The sequence below is a fragment of the Nycticebus coucang genome, chromosome 9, assembly GCF_027406575.1.
Source record: "Nycticebus coucang isolate mNycCou1 chromosome 9, mNycCou1.pri, whole genome shotgun sequence".
Taxonomy (NCBI): Eukaryota; Metazoa; Chordata; class Mammalia; order Primates; family Lorisidae; genus Nycticebus; species Nycticebus coucang.
In genome coordinates this window covers 87,180,860-87,202,146 of record NC_069788.1, presented here as the reverse complement: position 1 = coordinate 87,202,146, position 21,287 = coordinate 87,180,860, and the positions used below count along the sequence as shown (strand labels likewise).

The window sequence follows — 21,287 nt, the reverse complement described above, 5'->3', positions numbered from 1 at the left end:
ATGTCGTGCTGTGTCTGCCCCATTGTTCCTTGGGGGAGTTGATCTACTCTGATTATTCATATTGCCAGAGTTTTTCTGTTGATTTCGCCGTTGCCTCTGGCCGGCCTCAGAGTTCGAGAGGTTTCTCTCCAAGATTAGACCCCAGTGCGATCCCTCTATTGTTACTGGATCTTTGTGGGGAGTGACCCTGTGTAGCTCCTCTGGGGCTGCCCCAGCCAGGGAGTTGTGTTTGTGGGAGCAACTCCGGAGTATGACACCCTGGGATCCAGCAACAGGGCAGGGGGTTGTGCACACAGTTCTGGGAGTGCCTGGCTCCAGTGACTTTGGCACAGAGGGCCCAAGACTCCAGCAGTCTCTGGCCAGGAGAAAGGCTCTGTGCAGAAGCAGGCAGGGCTCCGGAGGGCATGCAACTACCAGACTCTCTGGCCAGACTAGCGGCGGTGTGGAGGCAGGGAGGGTACAGGAGGGAGGACATTGGGTTGCGCGGCAACCAGGGTTCCTGGTCAGGGCGTGGGGAGGCCCGGCCAGAGGGTTAGCCGTCCCGGTGCAGCTCTTACGGGGTCCGGGAGGGTGCTGATCGTGGGTCCCAGCCTGCAGTATGATTTTTAATTTGATCAAAACATTGTGAATTAAAATGCAAGTACATAGCATGTTCTCGAACCTTACTGAAGTATGTGACCCTGTTGCTAAAGTCAAGAGTTCCAACAGAGGTCTTCTCTTGAAGGTTACTTGATCTGTTGCTCCTGTGTTAACCTCTCTTACTTCATCTCCAACTTTCTCACTTGCTAACACCATTCCAGCCACACTGATGTAGGCATGGTCCCACCTTAAGATCTTTTCATAACTCTTCCTTCTGTTTAGGCTGTTGATCCTCACGTGGCCAATTTCCTCACCTCTTTGCACCTATCTCCCATCACCTCCTTTAAGTGTAACAACTACCTTTTCTAAAATACTAGTTAAATAACTTGTTCTTATTATATATCTCTTTCTGTTAGAATATAAGTGTCAAAAGATCTGGAGCTTTGTTTTGTTCCTTGGCATAGTGCTTGGCCAAGCACAGTGAGTCAATGAATGAACAAGCCATTCTTTACTCTTATTTGTGAATTTACATAATTCACAGTTAACATTTATTTATTGCTGTTATAACCAGTAGATTTATGTAAGTATCATCTGTAAGAATAGCCTTTGAAAAAATACCACTTACAATGCTTTTCTAGTTGTGTATGGAAGGAATAACTTTGTTGTCCAGAAGAACATATATTAGTATTATTTTGGTTCAACTGAATTTCTGTGTCTGTTTTAGTGTGTCTAGAGACTTTTTTTAAATCTTTATTCAAATTAATGTGAAGGTACAATATTTAGGTTACAGTGTTCTCACTTCCAGGGTAAAGTTCCATGTGTAGTAGAGCCCCTCACCCAGGGGGCGTGTCATACACCCTCACAATGTGCACAGCAGGTGAGATCCCGCCTCCTGCCCTCCCTCCTTCTGCCATAGTCCTCCCCTCTCCACCCTTCCCTCTACCCCCAAAGTAGACTATAATTGTGTTTTATTGTTCATAGGAACATGTAATTGTTTATATATTGATTTCATATTAGTATGGAGCACATTGGATATTCATCTTTCCATTCTTGCGATACTTTACTAAGAAGAATGTATTTCAGCTCCATCCAGTAGAGACTTTTTAAAATTGTGGTTAAAAACATATAAACATTACCTCCTTAATCATTTATAGTGTACAATGTATTCATATTGTTAATGAAACAGATCTCCAGAACATTTTCATCTTGCAGATTTGAAACACTGTGACCCTTCAGCCTCTGCAACCACCATTCTACTTTGTTTGTGTGAATTTGACTACTTTAGTTACTTCATATAAATGGGATCACACAATATTTGCCTTTTTATGACTGGTATTTCATAAAATATACTGTCCTCAAGAGTATCAGAATCTGTAGTGTAACATGTGTCAGAATTTTTTTTAAGGCTGAAGAATATTCCATGGCATGTACATATCACATTTTGTTTATCTGTTCATCAGTTTATGGACATGTGTTACTTCAACCTCTTGCTGTTGTAAATAATGCTGCTAAGCACATGGTTGTATAAATATCTCTTTAAGACTGTAAACTCTTTCCTTATAATCTGTAGCTTGAAGGAACAAACATTATCAATCAGTTATATTTTCAAGTATATGCTTCCATCCTGAATTTCCAAAGATTTTAATTTTATTTAATAGCATAGTTTTATGTAATTTATTTTCATATAATAAAATGTGTGTTTTGGTGTAAGCTGTGGAGTGTAAGGAGGTGTGCTATTTTAACATACAGCCCAGGAAAACTGTATATCATACAGTAGAACAAACTCCTTGAAAAAACATTATTTCGTCTTGAAATTTTCTCCCCAAGTGGTTCTCAACCTGTGGGTCGCGACTCCTTTGTAACAATGAAAATACATCCTGCATATCAGATATTTACATTACAATTCACAACAGTAGCAAAATTACAGTTATGAAGTAACAATGAAAATAATTTTATGGTTGGGGGGTCACCACAACATGAGGAACTGTATTCAAAGGTCATGGCGTTAGGAAGGTTGAGACCCACTGAACTAGAGCTATGTATTGGTTAAATGTTAGAGTGAATTCTAATATTGTATTGTGAAAGCAAAAGGAAGAGAATGTTCCCAGCAAGAAAGAATTAAAAACAGTGCTGTGCCTTGAGCAGGCTAATTCAACTGTATTCTATGGTGTGAAACTCCCTGGTAACCTTAATAGGAATAATTAGGAGTCAGGAAGATGGAGCCCAGATAGGGTGAGTTCGAAAGTGATGAGAAAGGAAATGTTAGTAAGTACACATCATTATTGGGATATTTGGCATGGTAATGGGAGAGAAGGGATGATAGAAGAGGGAGAGTAAAACATGTAGTTTTAGTTTTTGTTATTATTATTATTATTACTTTGCAGTTTCTGGCCAGGGCTGGGTTTGAACCTGCCACCTCCGGCATATGGGGCCTGCGCCCTACCCCTCTGAGCCACAGGCGCCACCCTAGTTTTTATTTTTTAAATGGCAGAGCCATGAGTATATTTAAAAGCTGATGGAAGCCAAGCAGGTTATTTCTTGCCTGTAATCCCAACACTCTGGGAGGCCAACGTGGATGGATTGCTTGAGCTCAGGAGTTGGAGACCAGCCTGAGCAAGAGTGAGACCCCGTCTCTAAAAATAGCCAGGTGTTGTAGTGGGAGCCTGTAGTCCCAGCTACTTGGGAGGCTGAGGCTAGAGAATTGCTTGAGCTCAAGAGTTTGAGGTTGATGTGAGCTAGGATGCTACAGCACTCTAGCCAGGGTGACAAAGTGAGACTCTGTCTCAGATAGATAGATAACAGCTGTTAGGGATCCAGTTGAGGGAGACATTGAATATATGAGGGAAGGATTACTTAATAGTGTATGTAAGTCCTGAGAAAGTTGGAGGGGATGAGATAGGAGGAAGATGGCTACTTTATGCTGTGACAGGGAAAAAGGAAGCTAGGAAACTTCTCTATCTCTCTAACTAAATCATCTGAGAATTATGAGTTAGGAAGGGGAATTATAGTTTTGATGAGGAAAAAATGGGGTATGACATTGTCATTATAGAGAATAGTTACTAGGCTTTTATAGGAGTGGCAGTATCCATTGTTGGGTGGTACATACATTAGCATAGACATCACATACTTGGGGAAAAAATTAACTTAACCTTTTTTCTGTTTAAGTTTATAAATTTAATTGAATTTCTACCAAGCACAATGTATTGTGGCTAAGGCAGTTCTTGTATACAGGGAGCTTATAAATTTAGAGGGAACATTCATTAATCTTGTGCATTAAGTACCATAACTTCAGAGGTCAAAACTGACTTGAGGAAGAGATGGATCTTTGGGTATGGGAAAATTTTCCATAAATGTAGATAGAGAGGTGTATGTGTAAGAAAAGGTTTTATACTGTGAAGAGAGGAGATGAGAATATGTTGGCACCAGTTAAAAGAATGGTGAATAGTCCAGGTTGTCCAAAATTATCCCTGAATTAGCATGTCTGTGTATGGTATGAAACATGTCAGAGAAGTTTATGACCTTAAAGAAAATTTCATAAAGTATATGACCCCCTAAAGGAACTTAACATGCCTAACTGTTTTAGGAAAAAATTTATGAGTACCCATCCAGTATGTAATGAGCTTTATTCAGCATTACAGTCTTCCAATTTGGGTATGCTGAATTCATAGAGCTCATTAAGTGTAAGTGTCATTGTTGTGATTCATTCAAGCTTTTTTTCTCTTCTTCAGCAGAAGATTTAAAAAAATTTCAAATTTGAATCCAGGACTTAAAAAATGCCAGTTGTCTAAATACAGTACCATATTGTGATAAATATAGCTATTGAAAAATTTTAAACCTATTCATAAAACTTTATTTTAATATTCATAGCGGAACTTTTTTTGGAATGTTATCTGAAAAATAGGGACCATTTTATCATCAGAGCTGACTATTAATTAGGGTATTGTTTCAGATACAAAAGTTGATCTGCCACTGAAATTCTATTTGAATATGTATAGTTCCAAGCTTGCTTTGTGTATTTAATAACTTTAGTACCATAATTACTCTGTTTACAATTAAATTTTGGTGAATATGCTAATACGGAGTAGACCAGTGAGTGATTTCAGCAAAGGGCAGTATTGATTTGCATCTTGATGTGCTTTTCACTTGCATCTGCATTTCATTTAATACCAAGGGAAAAAGAAGTGGTCAGATTATGTAATGGATTATGTGATGATAAACTTTCTTTTTTCTGTGAAACTTCTCTGTTGCATTGGCTACTATAATAGTAGATTTGCATTGAGCCAAGTGGGCTGAGATTATGTGGATAGATTTCATTTGGTTAAAGTTTGTGCCCTCCAGTGTATTATTCTTTCATAGAAACCTTAATGTAGGTATTGGTTTCTTTATTAGAAAAAAAAACCAGTGATGTACTAAAGTGATTGTTTAATTCAAATTAGGATTTTAAATTCTTTAGAAAACTAACTTAATGAGTTTGTGGTTGTGTTATTTTTTTGAGCAGGGACTGCTAGTTTTAAATCCCATTTCTTTCTTTCATAAATTGCCTGAAAAGTAATAAGGAGATTGAGAAACACAGATTTCATATTCTCAGAAACTAGAATCCTTTGTAGTCCTGAACTAGAAAATAAGGGGTTGCCACGTGCAGTGAAGGTCAAATAGGTGGTATGGGAGGATGCTGAATGGGAACACTGTCAGGTCTGAGACACAGATGGCAGACAATGCTGGCAGAATTGTGTTCTTTAAAGTAAGTAAGTGGCATATCCCGAGAGGTACATTAATGAGCCTATGTTTGGAAAAACAAGAATGGGTGTTGGCAGAAAGGTGCACTAGGGAACTTTATAGTGTGATGAAAATCTTGGTTCTTGGTCATCACAAAGGTCTGTATACATACATAAACATTTTATCAGTCTACATTTTACAGGTTATCATTTTATTCCCTTTCAGCTCCAAATTCACCCTCCTTTGTTCTATTTGTGATACTTCAACTAGATCCTGTAAACATTTTTCCTTTCCAGAATGATGTTAGATTTTGTTAGTAGAAGGTGAAGAAGGTGTAGAAGGTACACTGCAAGACTTAGCAGTGGAAGGGGCTTGGCTTATTGTAGTGTGCTTGTTTTCCTTTTTTTCCTGAGGTTTCTGAGGTGTTGCTGTCAGCTGGGCTCTGTAAGTTTTGTTAGCACCGCATAGGCAGCTTCTCTCTCCACGCAGTGCTCCCCCGGGCAGATTCCTGTGGAGCACTGCAGAGATCTACTCTGCCACCCAGTGGGCTGTCACCACAGCCTGTCCAGTGAAGTGTTCTTTTCTTGGATGCTTATAACTTAGCCTCAGAAATAGTAACAGCTTTCTGCGTTTGCTAGTTCCATGTTCCTTAGCATTATCTTTTCACTCCTTTTAGTAGTTGGCCATCTTTTTCAAATTCATAATTTTTTATATTAAATTTTCCTGTTTTAATTATTTATATGTTTTTTATCTCCTGAATGAACCAACTGTTGCAACACTTTTTTTTTTTTTTAATGTTGGGGATTCATTGAGGGCACAATAAACCTGATTACATTGATTGCATTTGTTAGGCCAAGTCCCTCTTGCAATTGTGTCTTGCCCCCAGAAGGTGTGGCACACACCAACACTTTTAATTTGTATAATTTACTGTTACTTTTTACATCAATAAACAGGATGAAATCAGTCATAAGTGTATAACTTTATCAATTTTTGCAAAATGAGCATACAGTTTAAACATTAAAATTGAAATATAGAACATTACCAGATTCTTAGGAACCTTCCAACTCTAGCCTCCTTCCAACTATAGAGTTCATTGAGTATAAGAAGATTTCTAGTTTTAATCTTTCGGTGATTGTTAATTGTAGGAGCAGTAATTTTTGAATGTCTAATACTTTTGGAAGTCATTTCTTCCCTCAAATAGTATCTGCTGTTTGACTTTTATCACCATTAATTAGTTTTATTGTTGAAATTCATATAAAAATAGTATGTGCTTTTCTGTGTGGCACATCTTTTCTTCAACACAGTGTTTGGTAGGCTCATCTGTTTTAGCATATACGTTTCCCAGCTGATGGACATATGCATTTCTAGTTTGTGGCTGTTTGAATAAAGCTACCATTGTTCTTTTGCATGTCTTTGGGTGGACAAATTGTCATTTTTCTTAGGTATGTATGTATATGGAAGTTGAATTGGTGGGTTAGTTAGCAGATATAGCTAGATAGACTTTTTAAGTGTTTGAAATAGTAGGTAGTATATAAGAATTCCAGTTGTTCTACCTGCTTACCAACACTTGGGATTGTCAGAGGTCTTTAGAACCTTTAAGTGATAGATCATTCAAATGTTCTTTAAACTCTTAGGTTGTGGTAAAAGACAAACTGAAATCTGTTTATGAAATGAGCATAATATTGATATTAAAACAGATACATACAGCAGAAAAAACATGACAAACTATTCTTAAGACTATTAATTTTATTCCTAAATAAAATATTAACAAATAGAATTCAGCTGCACACTAAAAAACTCATAACCACCGCCAAGTATAATTTTTTTAGGAATATTTACCATGTTAAGTATGTGATATTCTAGCCACATTTGTTGTAAGTCTTTTATATTTCTGAGCATTTTAAAAGATTATTGAGTAAATGTTTATTATTTTAATACCATCAGCCCCCCTTGCACCCTTGAGCACTGCCTTGGCCATCAGTTTACCAAGGCTGCCTAAGATTATAGGAGAAAACAAATCTTTTTCCATAGGAGCCACAAGCCATAGGAGAGAGTTTCATTTAGGTATATTTTAAAGAAATACTTATGTCATAGTGGCCTCTTCTATCAGAACAAGAGAGTATATTTCAGTGACTTCTTAACATTCCTGTGGAGCAGATGTAGGTGTGAAGGAGGTTTTAACCCAAGCACAGTGTTAGTTTCAAATGCTATTTAATGGAATCTATTTTTCCATTTCTTTCTTTCTTTCTTTCTTTCTTTTTTATCCATAGTAACCAGTAATCCTGGATCTACATGTGAACAACTTTATATGAGTATTTTTTGTACTTGATTTATTTGGGTTGGTGTGATATGTTTAAGTTCTTTGAATGCTAGGTCACTTTAATGAATGTGAATGACCGAGGAAAAGAAAAAAACAAACAAAACTATATAATCATTTGGAAAAAGCTGTATTCCTACCTCATATCTTATACCAAAATAAATGTAGGCAGGTGAGAATTGTTACAGTGAAAAATAAACCATAAAATAACAAAAAGAAAACATGGGCTATTAAAAAAAATTGGAAGGTCTTTGTAAGGGTCAGGTGAAATTTAAAAGGTAAAAATAAACTGAAGACAAATTGGGAAGACTTTGCAATACAAAGAGCTAATTTCTTTAATACACAATATATAAGAAATGTCTATAAATGAAAACCAAGACTAGTAATTCAAAGAAAAGTGGGGGGAGCAAAGATTACCAGTCTTGGCAGGAAATGGAGTACAGTTTTGCTTAGGGGTCTTTTGTTTTTCTTTCTTTCTTGATGGAGGATTCAGCAAGTTCATTGAGTATAAGAAGATTTCCTGTTTTAATCTTTTGGTGATAATTGTAGGAGCAATAATTTTTGAATGTCTAATACTGTAAAATGTTACACAATACAAAAAACTTAAGCAAATATAGACTTAATGATAGACTTAATGGTACTCTTGTAAGTACCATCTAAGTCAAGAAGGCAGGCCAATGCCCCAACTACATCACAACTTTATGTGCTTCCCCAAAGTAACTTCTTTGGTTTTTTTTTTTTAAACCCTTGTTTAAACCCTTTCAAACCCTTGTTTTTTTTAAACCCTTTTTTAACCTTTGTTTTTCTTTATATTATAGTTTTATCATTCAAGTATGCATTCTTAAACACTGTGGTTTAAATTTGCCTGATTTTGTTTTGTTTTATATACATTGGTTTAAGTACTTTAAAATCTATTTTTCTTTTCTTCCATGCCTCCTTTTTTCCTTATTATTTGCTAAAAATAAATGGGAGTGTATACAATTGCATGCTATTTTAAATTGCATACAAACTTTATGGCCAACCCTGTATGTGTTACAGGGTTTCAAACAGTCAGGATTTTGCTGAATGCAAAAATGTTGTAGTTTATCTTGTTCTTCTGTTCTGTTCATATTTTGTGAATTGGTAGGCTTGATCAGATTTGGGTTCAATTTATTATTTACTTTTTGGTAAGACTACTTCATGGGTACTGGCATGTTCTTTTTTGGTTGTTGTTATTCATAATAGCTTTATTCATAACAACCCCAAACTGAAGCAACTGAAATGTCTGCCAGAGGGTGAGAGGTATATTCATGCCATGGAATACTACTCAGTGATAAAAAAAGAATAAACTATTGGTAAACATAGCAACTTGGATGGATCTCAAGGGAATCGTGCCAAGTGAAAAACACAATCTGAAAAGATTACATACTGTTTGATTCGGTTAATGTAACATTTTTGGTGTAGCAAAGTTATGGAAATGAAGAACAGATGAGTAGTTGCCAGGAGTTAGGGATAAGGAAAGGGTGAGTGTGGTTAAAGTGGTAACACCAGAGTCCCATGCTGATGGGACAGTTCTACATCTTGATTATACTTGCAGTTACACAAATTCATACACATGTAAAATTGCAGAGTACTATACATTCCCACAATGAGTGTGTATGAAACTGGTGAAATATGAACTTGCTGTATGCATTGTACCAATGTCAATTTCCTGATCCATTTTAATTTCAAAATATTAATTAAGGAGATATAAGTGTTTTTGTTACAAGGATATTTTGTATAATGCTTATGGTAGAGCTTTTGGTGTGCCCATCACCAGAATAGTGTTCATTGTATGCAATAGGTAACCCATGCCTACCCTCCTAGACTCCCCACTTGGTTTCTTGGGTCCTTTATATTGGTTTGTGTACAAGTGTACTCAGTGAGAGCTGAGTACCCAGCTCTCACTTATTAGTGAGAACATGTGGTGTTTGGTTTTCCATTCCTGAGACACTTTATGTAGGATAATGGTCTCCAGTTCCCTCCACGTTGCTACAAATGACATTATTTCATTTCTTCTTATGGCTGAGTGGTATACAATTTTATATACATAGTATATGTATATGTGTGTATACATATGTATATAATAAAAATCTCATTTTTCTTTACCTTTCATGAATTGAAGGGTGTATTGTGAATTGTGCTGTGATAAATACTTGGGTACAGGTATCTTTTTGATAAAATGACTTCATTTCTGGCTTGGTGCCCCTAGCTCAGTGGTTAGAGTGCCGACTACATACACCGAGATCGACGGGTTTGAACCCAGCCTGGACCTGCTAAACAACAGTGAGAACTACAACAAAAAAATAGCTGGGCGTTGTGACAAGTGCCTATAGTCCCAGCTACTTGAGAGACTGAGGCAAGAGAATCGCTTAAGCCCAAGAGTTTGTGGTGATTGTGAGTTGTGATGCCATGGCACTCTACCTAGGGTGACACAGTGAGACTCTTATCTCAAAAAAAAAAAAAAACCAACAACAACAAAGTTTGAGGTTGCTGTGAGTTGTGACACCATGGCACACTACTGAGGGTGACATAATGAGACTCTCTTTCAAAAAAAAAAAAAAGATTTCTTTTCTTTGGGTAGATACCTAGCAGGAGAATTGCTGGATTGAATGATAGGTCTACATTTATTTCTTTGACAAACTGCCGTACTGTTTTCCATAGAGGTGGTCCTAATTTGCAGCTCTACCAACAATGTATAAGCATTCCTTTCTCTCTGCATCCTTGCCAGCATCTGTTGTTTTTTTACTTTTTAATAATGGCCATTCTGATAGGGGTAAGATCTCATTGTTTAATAGTTTTAATTTGCATTACCCTGATGATTAGTGATGTTGAGCATTTTTTTTAAACTGAGGGGTTTTTTGTAGTTTTTGGCTGGGGCTGGGTTTGAACCCGCCACCTCTGGCATATGGGGCCTGTGCCCTACCCCCCTTTGAGCCACAGGCACCGCCCCCAAGCATTTCTTCTTAGCCTGAGGCTTTAATCTGGGAGGGGCCTTGACTGATTCATTTTGAGAGTTGTGTAGTACAGCCTGATCCAGTCTCTTCAGATCTTACCTGGATCTGTTGCACCCCTTCTTGTTTCAACATCAGCACTCACAGTGTTGTGCTTTCTTAGAAGTAGTTCTGGGATTCTCAAGATCATCAAAGGCACCTTCCTTCCTTACAGTTACTGGATACCATGTAGATCTTGTTGCCATCTGGTTTGTCTTCCCCTACTCAAATTTTGGGATATATAGAGATAGGAGATAATGTCTCCAGTTTTATTGTAGATGTCCATGAGTTTTGAGTTTTGCTCTCCAATTGTCTTGTCTGGCTTTATGGGGGTTCAGGGAGATTAACCAATGGTGCCACTGCCCCAAACATGTTCAGTATTAACCTTCAGGACAGTGATTTATGAGAATGTTCAGTAGACTGATGGTGATAAGGCCATTCTGTGAGACTATTTATAGGCAAGAAAGTCATTCCAAACCTTAATTAATTATTATAATTACTTTCAATTAGTTGGCCATGGGAATAAAACTAAAAATAAAAGAATACAACTTTATTTGGAGGAAAACCCCTTTTTATTGACCATAATTTATATTGAGTTGATGCTGAGCCAGAATAGTTCATTTAAAATATTGTGTTTTTACCATTTCTGGAAAGGAATTCTGGAAAAACACAAAAGTTTTTTTGTCACTATTTTGAGTTATAGAAAGATAAGAAAACTTATTTTTCACTTAAACTGTTTTGACTATTATAAGTAAATAATCAAATAGGAGATTGCTCTAGTGCAGAGGTCCTCAAACTGCAGCCCGCGGGCTGCATGAGGCGGTGTGATTATATTTTTTCCCGTTTTTGTTTTTTTACTTCAATATAAAATATGTGCAGTGTGCATAGGAATTTGTTCATAGTTTTTTTTTTTTAAACTATAGTCCAGCCCTCCAATGGTCTGAGGGACAGTGAACTGGCCCCCTGTTTAAAAAGTTTGAGGACGCCTACTAGTGACTTGATAAAGTTGGATAAAATTCAAAAGGCATCCATTTTAGTATTTGGAAGTACTATATATTGTTACTGCCATAGATGTAAATTACCTTTTTTTTTTTGGCGTTTTGAATGTGGGGTCTCTTGGTACTGAAATTTTATTCAGCAAGATTTTACCACAATTACAAACACATTAATTAAGAAAATTAATTGATATAAAGAAGTGACAGAGGCACTTTTGAACATATTTTGTTAACTTGGAGAAGATTTAGGTAGCAAAGATGCATTAATATTCTGTAGGAAAAGTTTCAATTTAAAATCCCCAATAAATTAATAAAGAACATTTATGTATATGATGTTTGTTTATGTGGAGTGATGATATTTGCTGAAAAGTTCCAGTCAAATGTAGTTCATATGCATGTAAGATATCTAAACATATCTAGGCTTGAAACTGAATTATGAGTTTCATCTGAATAGCCATTTCAAATTCTGCAAACCGTCTTAACAATTACTATTAATTTCCTTTCTTTACTGTATCTCAAGAGTAACAAGAAGAAATTACAGCTGTTCAGTCATTTGGGTTCATGAAAAAGACAAAGCTTGTGACACCCAGCATTCCTATGGTTCCTTTGTTACCAATCATCCTTTAGGAGATGACTATCAATTTATATTTATCACTAACACATAAGTTTGCCCTAACATTCGGGGAAAGCAGTGTTTTACTGTGAAATAGCACTGGACTGACTGAAATCAAAAGACCTGGATTCCAGGTATGATACCAGTTAGTTGAGTAAACTTGACCAAATATTTGTTTGAAATCTTTTTCAGTTAATAATTGTAGAACCAAGAACTGAAATCACACAACATATGCATTGCTAACAAAATATACATTGCTCACAAAAGGATACATTGAATTCTTTCACGCAGTGAACTGAATTACTTGTTCCCCTTAATTTCATAGAGCAATCTTTTTCATTGTTGTTAAATAGCATTTTTAGTTAGATGATATTATGTTGCTGAAACTTAAGCCTGTTTCCTTGAAAATAATTGCATTTATTGTTTTATTTATTGTCTCCTCTCCAAAGTTAAGAGATAATTGAATAGGATTTGAGCCATATAAATCAGAATTAACAAATGTGCTTTTTTTAAGTTTTGGAGTGAGTAGGAATTTGAAAATGTTTTGAATACTTCTGAGGTGATAATTCTGAGTGTGGCTTTGTTTTATATTACAGTCAAAATGCCTCGTGTAAAAGCAGCTCAAGCTGGAAGACAGGGCCCTGCAAAAAGACATCTTGCAGAACAATTTGCAGCTGGGGAGGTAGTAACTGACATGGCAAAAAAAGAATGGAAAGTAGGATTACCCATTGGCCAAGGTGGCTTTGGCTGTATATATCTTGGTAAGTGTGTGACTGCTTCTAATTATCAGCCCAAATATATATATATATATATATGCTTTCTTATCAAAATGGTTTTGCAATTATGAGCAATTACAGAATGTTCCTAATAATTTGCAATAGTCACACAGTAATATTGTGTAATTAAGCCAAAGTGTATCTCTAACATAAGAGTGGAAAAGGATGATGGTTAATTTAATCACAATAGAAAAAGTGGATAAAATATCTGTAATATTTTCATTGGTAAGCACTATGGTTTTAGATTTTTAAGATATTCCATATAATCTTAATCTCTTGACACCCTTTTTATACATCTATCCTGTACCACCTCCACCTAATTGGAATTTATTCCCTTTGTTTTTGTCTAATTTGGAGGTTTGCAGATCTCTTACAGATATAGATTTGTTTTCTTTCTGTATAACCCTAATAGTCTTCATAGTGGAATTAGGAGAATTACCTAGCAATTGCATTATTGAGCTCACTAAAAGTGCTGTTAACAAGCTTACTTATTCTGAAATTTTGGGGGGACCTGTTGGGGAACCCTGAAGTTATTGATTTAAATAATATTTTACTTGATTGCTTCTAAAGCTATCGAAAATTACAAGGATTATTAATACTGATAGAACGCAATTCATGTTTGCTTCTGATATTTCTAACTTTTCCATTCTGTATTCTTACTCCACATCAAATCTCGATTTAATTTGAGATTTGATTTCTGCCATAGAGGTTTATGAAATTTTATTGTTAGCAACAGAGGTCTTTTTTTCCTTTTAAGTAACATCTTACTTGGCATATAAATAGTATGGCTTAGGTTAGTGTTGCCTGGAACTTGTTAGAACTGCAAACTCTTGGATCCTGACCATAGATCTAGAATCAGAAACTATAGGGAGCAGGCTATTAGTGTGGTTGAACAGGTCCTCCAGGGGATTCTCGTGCAGGCTAAAGTTTGAGAATACTGACTTAGATAAAATAGCACTTGTTTACTCAGGAGGGATCCCACTTAACCTCTTCCAGGACCAGCAGGCTGCCATCAGCTCCAGGTGGTCAGTCGCTGCAGTTTCTGGAGCTATCTTCACGAAACATAGCTTAAAATTCGAAGCTTTACCCTATTTTACACATATGTTTCCCATAGGTCATTGACTCCCCTTTTGGGGAAATACATATTGATTCCCTGGCAGGGGTCCTCAAACTGCGGCTCATGGGCCACAAGAGGCTGTGTGATTGTATTTGTTCCCGTTTTTTTTTTTTTTTTTTTACTCCAAAATAAGATACGTGCAGTGTGCATAGGAATTTATTCATAGTTTGTTTTCTTTTAAACTATAGTCCGGCCCTCCAACAGTCTGAGGGACAGTGAATTGGCCCCCTGTTTAAAAAGTTTGAGGACGCCTGGTTTAGAGTCAAGCCCATGCCAATGAACTAGGCTATATCTGATTTAAGTTAAAAATCCTTGTAAGCCATGAAAGAGTAATAGCTATATCAGCTATATCATGAGTAGCAACATCAGATTCAGAGGAGATGGTAGATTATGTAAGCTGTTTATACTGTAGGATGCCTAGACTTGTGACATCCCACATTAATGGGAACTTGTCTCTAAACAGGTAGGTTTTTCATTTTATGGTAATTTGCTTTTGTAACCTTTTACACATTTGGAGCTTGCTTTGTATGTGTGCTACCTGTTTTATTTTGTATTTACTATCATAAAGCGCCATATAATAGTATCTTTAATATCCTATGGTTTGACAGATCTCTGTAATATAACTTTACTTCTGTAAACCTGTGTTGAGCAATCTGTAAAATGAAGGATTTGCTCGAATATTGCTGCCTCCAGTTTCTCTCTGTGTGTCATTACTGAAAATCTGAAACAGCCATATTCAAGATAATCAGCAATTTCTGTTACATGAATTAAAAGCATCACTTTTGAATTTTCTTTGGATTTTTTTCTGCAGCATTTGATACCATTTGTCTTTCATTCTCATAAAAACTGCTTTGATGATAACATACCTTCCCATCTGGTTTTCTTTCTGTTTTTCTGGCTATTCTTTGGAGGTACCTCTGTGTTCTCTAGCTTTCCTTCCTTGGCTAACTTTGAGTTCTGTATATTCTGCTTGATCTCATTGAATATTATGGCTTCTGTTACTGTGCTCTTATTGTTGATTTTCATATTTTTTATCTTTAGCCTAGGCCGTGATTTTCTTGGTTTAGGCCTATAGCCAGTGGCCTAAGAGGGATCTGTACTTGGATGTTCCACAGGCATGTCTGAAACATATGTCATTTTGTTCCATTTCCTCATATTGCTCATGATGAGGAGAGGATTGTCTGAATGAACGACACCCCTCAAGCCAAAGACTGGGAAAGCATTCTTGAGTATTCCTTTACTCATACATCTAATATCTTTTCTAGTACAATTGTTTTACCCATGTGACTTGGCAGATCCATTCATTCTCTGCATCTTTGCTGTTACTGTCCCAGGTCATGTCTTTATCTGGACTTTCTCTGTAGCATCGAATCGTCTCTGTCCCCAGCCTTGCCCTCTTGGACCCCATTGTTTATAGTGTGGCTTGAGTGACCTAGCATATGAATCAGTTTTTATGATTATCTTGTTTAAACCTTAGTACCCTTAGAATAAAGTGCAGACTTTTAAGAGTACCTTATGAATTCATATGTAACTCTTGTCCTTATCCCTTTTATTGTCTCAAAATCTATGCATTGATCATCTTTCTGTCCTTTTTTACCTATTTATCTTTATACATGATACTTTAAAAAATTAATATTTAACCCAATGCGTCCAACAAATCATGTAAAATCACAGTGTATTTAAAATAAAATTATTAATAGAATATTTTACATAATTTTTATACAAAGCCTTCGAAAATTTATTGGTAGCTTTATTGAGGTATAATTGATATACCTGGAGCATTGTTGAGGCTTCCCAACGGATTTACCTGCTTTTGCACTTGCCCCTCTGCACCATTTCCCACAAAGCGGCCCAAAGAAATCTTTAAAAATCAAGGTCTGACTTTGCTAATCTTCTTCTCAAAATCTTCCAGTGACTCCCCTTTCATATTCATAGTAACAGGCCACATCAGGGCCTTTGTGCTGGTTGTCTGGAGTACTCTTCACCCAGGTTCTTACCTGGCTTATTCCCTCACTGCTCAAATCACTCTGTCAGTGAACTCTCTCTTACTGCCTTGCACACTGCCCCCTTTTGTTTTCTGCTTAATTTTTCCTCTGTAGCACTTAGTGCCAAAAAATACCTTTTTTTTTTTTATTTGTTGTCTAAATCCTTCCTCTGAAATGGTAACTTTGTGAGAGTAAGGATTTTTTTTTTTTTTTTTGTCTGTTCACTGCTAAATTCCGATTTCTTAGAAACTGGCATATAGTATTAAGAAAATATTTGTTTAATGAATATGGGCATTTTTATATCATTAACTCAGTATTTCAGTGCTTCTTTATTAGCATGAAGTAAAATGAAAGTCACGTTGTAAATATTCTGGATGTCAGTACTGACATCCTCAACTATTGATCCAGACACATTTTTGCCAAAATAGTGCTTTTTTGAATTTTAACTCCCTCAGTTTCTTACCTTTAGATGCTCCTTCTTAAAAGGATTCCATGGTTTGTTAAATTTAAGAAATCTCATCATTTTTCCTCTGGGGGGAATTCACTATATACATTGGCATATCAAAGGCCCTGAGTACTTTTGTTTAACTCAAAAAGTTTCCCAAACTTAATTGATGGTCACATTTAAGAAACCAGAAATTAAAAGATCCATTCCAATTTTAGACATACTAAAACGTGAGGCAGTCTTAAAATTGATGACATATACTGTAATGATATCCTAAAACATCTATTTGGGAGGCCTGGCACCCATGGCACAGTGGTTACGGCGCCAGCCACATACACCGAAGTTGGTGGGTTCGAACCTGGCCCGGGCCAGCTAAACAACAAAGACAACTGCAACAAAAAATAGCCAGGCGTTGTTGCAGGTGCCTGTAGTCCCAGAGAGGTGGGAGGCTGAGGCAAGAGAATTGCTTAAGCCCAAGAGTTTGAGGTTGCTTTGAGGTTTGACGCCATGGCACTCTACCGAGGGGAACATAGTGAGACTCTGCCGTAAAAAAAACCTCCCAAACAAAAACCATATATTTGGGAAATGAAACTTATTCTATCAAGGAGTAACAGATAACAGATCTGATATAACATTTATAATAATGCTAACTTTTTCTGATACTAAGTATTTCACTTTTTTAAACAGCTGATACAAATTCTTCAAAATCGGTTGGCAGTGATGCACCCTGTGTTGTAAAAGTGGTAAGAAAATATTTTAGCTGATTTTTTTTTTTTTGTTTGGTGTAGTATTTGTTTTGTAAAGCATCCTTTTTGATGACTAGAATTAGTTAAACCGTAAGGTATTATATTTTTAGTAATGTTTTATAAATATTTAATGAGATATAAAAATAGCCTTATAGTTTTAAATAACTTGAGTTCAAAAAGTCCCCCTCCTCTTTTGAATTAGAGTGGCACTGGTATTTGGTGAGAAATGAATGAAAGCGTAGAGGTATGCAGATGTGGAATAAAAGTATTCAGCTCATTTAAAACATTTCAGCTATTTATAAATGCTTTTTATGTTTATACCCTGCAAGATCATGCTAAGTTAATGTAATTTTATTGTGTGGGTTTTTTTTTTCTTTTTTCCTTTTACTCTTGGACTTCCACGTGGTCAATTTTTTCTTTCTGTTTATTCCCCATTTTCTTCCCTATCTCTTCTGTAAACTAAATTATTTAAGTGTGTTTGCTAGATCTTCTTTGGCTGTAATAATGTTGAAATTAGTGGGAATGAGTAAAAATTGGTAATTTCCCATCTGATATAAGCATACTTCGACTAGCCAGGTCAATTCTTTGATACGTGGGAAGATCATGTGTTATTAAATAAAAGAATAATAGGATGTGTTATGTGGGCAAATTAGCATATAACTCCCCTTACTTTTTTCCCTAAAGGATATAGAAATCCAGGAATTAGAATTACTCCAGCCAGAATTTTTCTGTTTTGTGAAAAAACAAGCAAGCAAACAAACCACCACCACCAACAACAAAAACAACCTGACCTCTTTGGAACTAGTGTTTTTGGACCTGAATGGTTTTATGATTTTTAAAAAATATTTTATTGAGGCATAATTTTTATTATACATAGGTGTTTAATACACATAAATGTCACACAATTTGAAGACTTTTGACAAGTGCATATATTGTGTACCCCTCATATCTCTTAATATATATAACATTTCTGTTACCCCCAAAAGATTCTTTATGTTCTTCTCTGGTTAAACCCCTACTTTCCCACACCCTTGAAGGCAACCACTTCTCTGAATTTTTTTTTTTTTTTTGCCATAAATGAGTTATTACTGGTCAAGAATGTTTCATAAATGGTATTTTACAGTATATATTATTTTGACTTCTTATGCTCAGCATGTTTCATTCTGTTGGTATATCAGTTATTTGTTCCATTTTATTTCTCTGTTGATAGACATTTGGGTAGTTTACAGTTTTGGCTGTTAGGAATAAAATTTCTTTTCTTTTTTTTTTTTTTTTTGGTAGAGACAGAGTTTCACTTTATTGCCCTCGGTAGAGTGCCGTGGCATCACACAGCTCACAGCAACCTCCAACTCCTGGGCTTAGGCGATTCTCCTGCCTCAGCCTCCCGAGTAGCTGGGACTACAGGCGCCCGCCCTAATGCCCGGCTATTTTTTTGTTGCAGTTTGGCCGGGGCTGGGTTTGAACCCGCCACCCTCGGCATATGGGAATAAAATTTCTATAAACATTCTTGTATAAATGTTTTCATGGATGTAAGCTCTATTTTTGTTGGATAAATACCTAGAAGTAGAATTGCGAATTTATAGGGAAGGTGGCTGTGCTGTTTACACATTGACCGATAATATATGAGAATTCTGCTTGCTCCATCTTTTCCCCAACATTTGGTGGTGTTAGTTTTCTGGTGTTTTTTTTTTTTTTTTTGCCGTTAAATGGTCCTGTAGCTGTGTCTCTTTGTAGTTTCAGTTTGTATTTGACTGAAATGCAAAATCAGTCAAATCATGACTAATGATTTTGAGCACTTTTTCTTTGTGCTTATTGATCATTCATTTATTTTCTTTTGTGCTGAGACTCCTCTTTTTTTAAAATGAAATAACTGGTTTGTTTGCTTTTTATAATTGAGTAATAAGAGAGTTTTTCTGGATACAAGTGCTTTTTCAGATATATATGTTGTAAATATTTTCTCCCAGTTTGTAGTTTGCTTATTCATTTTCTGGATGCTTTCTCTGCATCTATTGAGATGGATCACAGGATTTTTCTCCTTTATTTTGTTAATGTGGCAATTACATTGATTGATATTTGAGTGCTGAACTAACTTTGTATTCTTAACATACACTCCACTTAGTCATGGTGTATTATAGTTTTTACATAATGCTGGAATTGATTTGCTAATATTTTATTAAGGATTTCATGAGGGATATCCATCTTTAATTTTTCCTCCAGTATTTCTCAGTTTAAAATTTTCTAATCTCGTTGTTTGGTTTTGGTACCAGGGTCTATGTTTGGTCTAAGTCTCTTCCTTTTTACTCCTAGTGCTATTAGGAAAAAAACCTGGGGCTGTCATGGGGATCGCTTTGTTTTGTATGTTTTAGGGGTCACGGTTCATATTGTCTGATTTTTCGGAAATACTAACTTCCTATTTTTTTGGTTCACCTTTATATTTGTTTGCAATGGGAGGCTAATTAAGTCTCAGTGCTTCTCCCCTGCAAGAAAGTAAAAGTGATGACTTTAAAATTGTGTGTTAGTGCTTTTATTTCTCCTGTCAATTTCCTTCTCTTGATTACCTTTTATTTTGAATTTTTCTTCTTTTTTATTTGTGGAATAACTATTCTTTTAAAATAGTTTGCTACTAAATCAGAGGAACTAAGGTTTTTACTATTAAATTGGATCATTTGCATTTAATTGCAGAATATTATCTGCATTTGTCTTTGATATGACAAATTAAAATATTAGAATCTATAGGTAAGATTAGTTTCTTCTTAGGATCATCAAAAGATTTCTGTGTTGGGAAGAAAGCAGGTCTCCTTATGTCTTGTGATCCTGAGGTTCAAATGGTATGGTTACCTCTGACCCCTTAATTTGTATAATTGTTTCCATGTTTTGGAAGGAAAGCATACCAGTGTCTTAGCTGATAAGTGGAACTGGTGTATAACCATTTCTTTTTTGTTCTGTATAATTTGAGTTTCTTTAAGTTGTGTTTTATTTAGAATTACGATATTCTTTTTATTGTAAGGAGAAGAATTTCAGTTGATTCAGTGTAACTTCACTTTTACTGCCTTTTGTACTTAAAAAGTTAAGGGAAAAAAATGGATAGGAAGCGATAGTTCCTGTATGCTTAAGGTAACAAATAACTACATTTTTAAGGACATTTGATCAAACCTTATTCAGTACTCCACATCTCCTGTCTTCTAATTTTGTTCTCTTTCTATTATTCTATATTCTCTTTGTAATTAGGGCAGTGATAAATATTCAGTTGATTTTTCTTTTGCATTTAATATTTCAATAACTTTTTCAATGTTATAATTTGTGATCCTGGAAGAATGCCATAAACAAAACAACATTACTGACTTTCCCTTTGAAGGGGAAATTTAGTAACTGCTGTTTGAGTCTTTCTCCCTCCATATTTGTCTTTTCCAGACTCCTTTAAACTCTTTTTCACTTCCTTGTATTAGACTTTATTTTACAGTTTCACATGTTAATATCCTCCTTTTGCCACTAGTTGTTTGTAGTTTTTTATGTGTTTATCTTCCTAACTAGATATTATTTGGGAAGGTCCTTGTTTTTAATTTTGTTTTCCTTAAGCAATCTTTAAATGCCTATTTATTTTTGAATATTTTTTAGCTATAATTATCCACCACCTTTTTACTACTCTATTTACCATCAGTTTCCTGATGCCACTTCCTTTCCTCTCATTGCATCGAGAGCAGACCCATTCATAATTTGCCTTCTTACAGTTTTATATTATTAAAAGTTGGAATGGTTCATTAAATACAAACATGTAAAATGAGTATCAGTTCTTTCCAGAGTTAAAATCAGAACTGTTTATGAACATTTGCCATTTAAAACCTTAGGGGTTATTAAAAATCGTGTTTTCAAAGATAATACTCATTGGGAAAAATTTCATAATTACTAAAAAAAATGCAGGATACAAAGCTCTGTATATAGAATAAAGATCGTTTTATAAAATAGTATAGATGAAGAAAAGACATTGAA

The 21,287-nt window shown here is 35.6% G+C and overlaps 1 protein-coding gene across 6 annotated transcripts in view; it reads left to right on the top strand.

Annotated features, from left to right (window-relative positions):
* VRK1 (VRK serine/threonine kinase 1) overlaps positions 1–21,287 on the top strand; it is a 119,267-nt gene that overhangs the window by 49,621 nt on the left and 48,359 nt on the right. For 5 of the 6 annotated variants that reach the window (XM_053602865.1, XM_053602863.1, XM_053602867.1 and 2 more), the window contains 2 exons: positions 12,828–12,992; positions 17,242–17,297. In XM_053602865.1, coding sequence (XP_053458840.1) covers positions 12,833–12,992; positions 17,242–17,297 — 216 coding nt within the window. In that variant the 5' untranslated portion in view covers positions 12,828–12,832. Of the gene's footprint in view, positions 1–12,826; positions 12,993–17,241; positions 17,298–21,287 lie in introns of those variants that run through there. The other variant, XM_053602868.1, reaches the window with a different exon arrangement.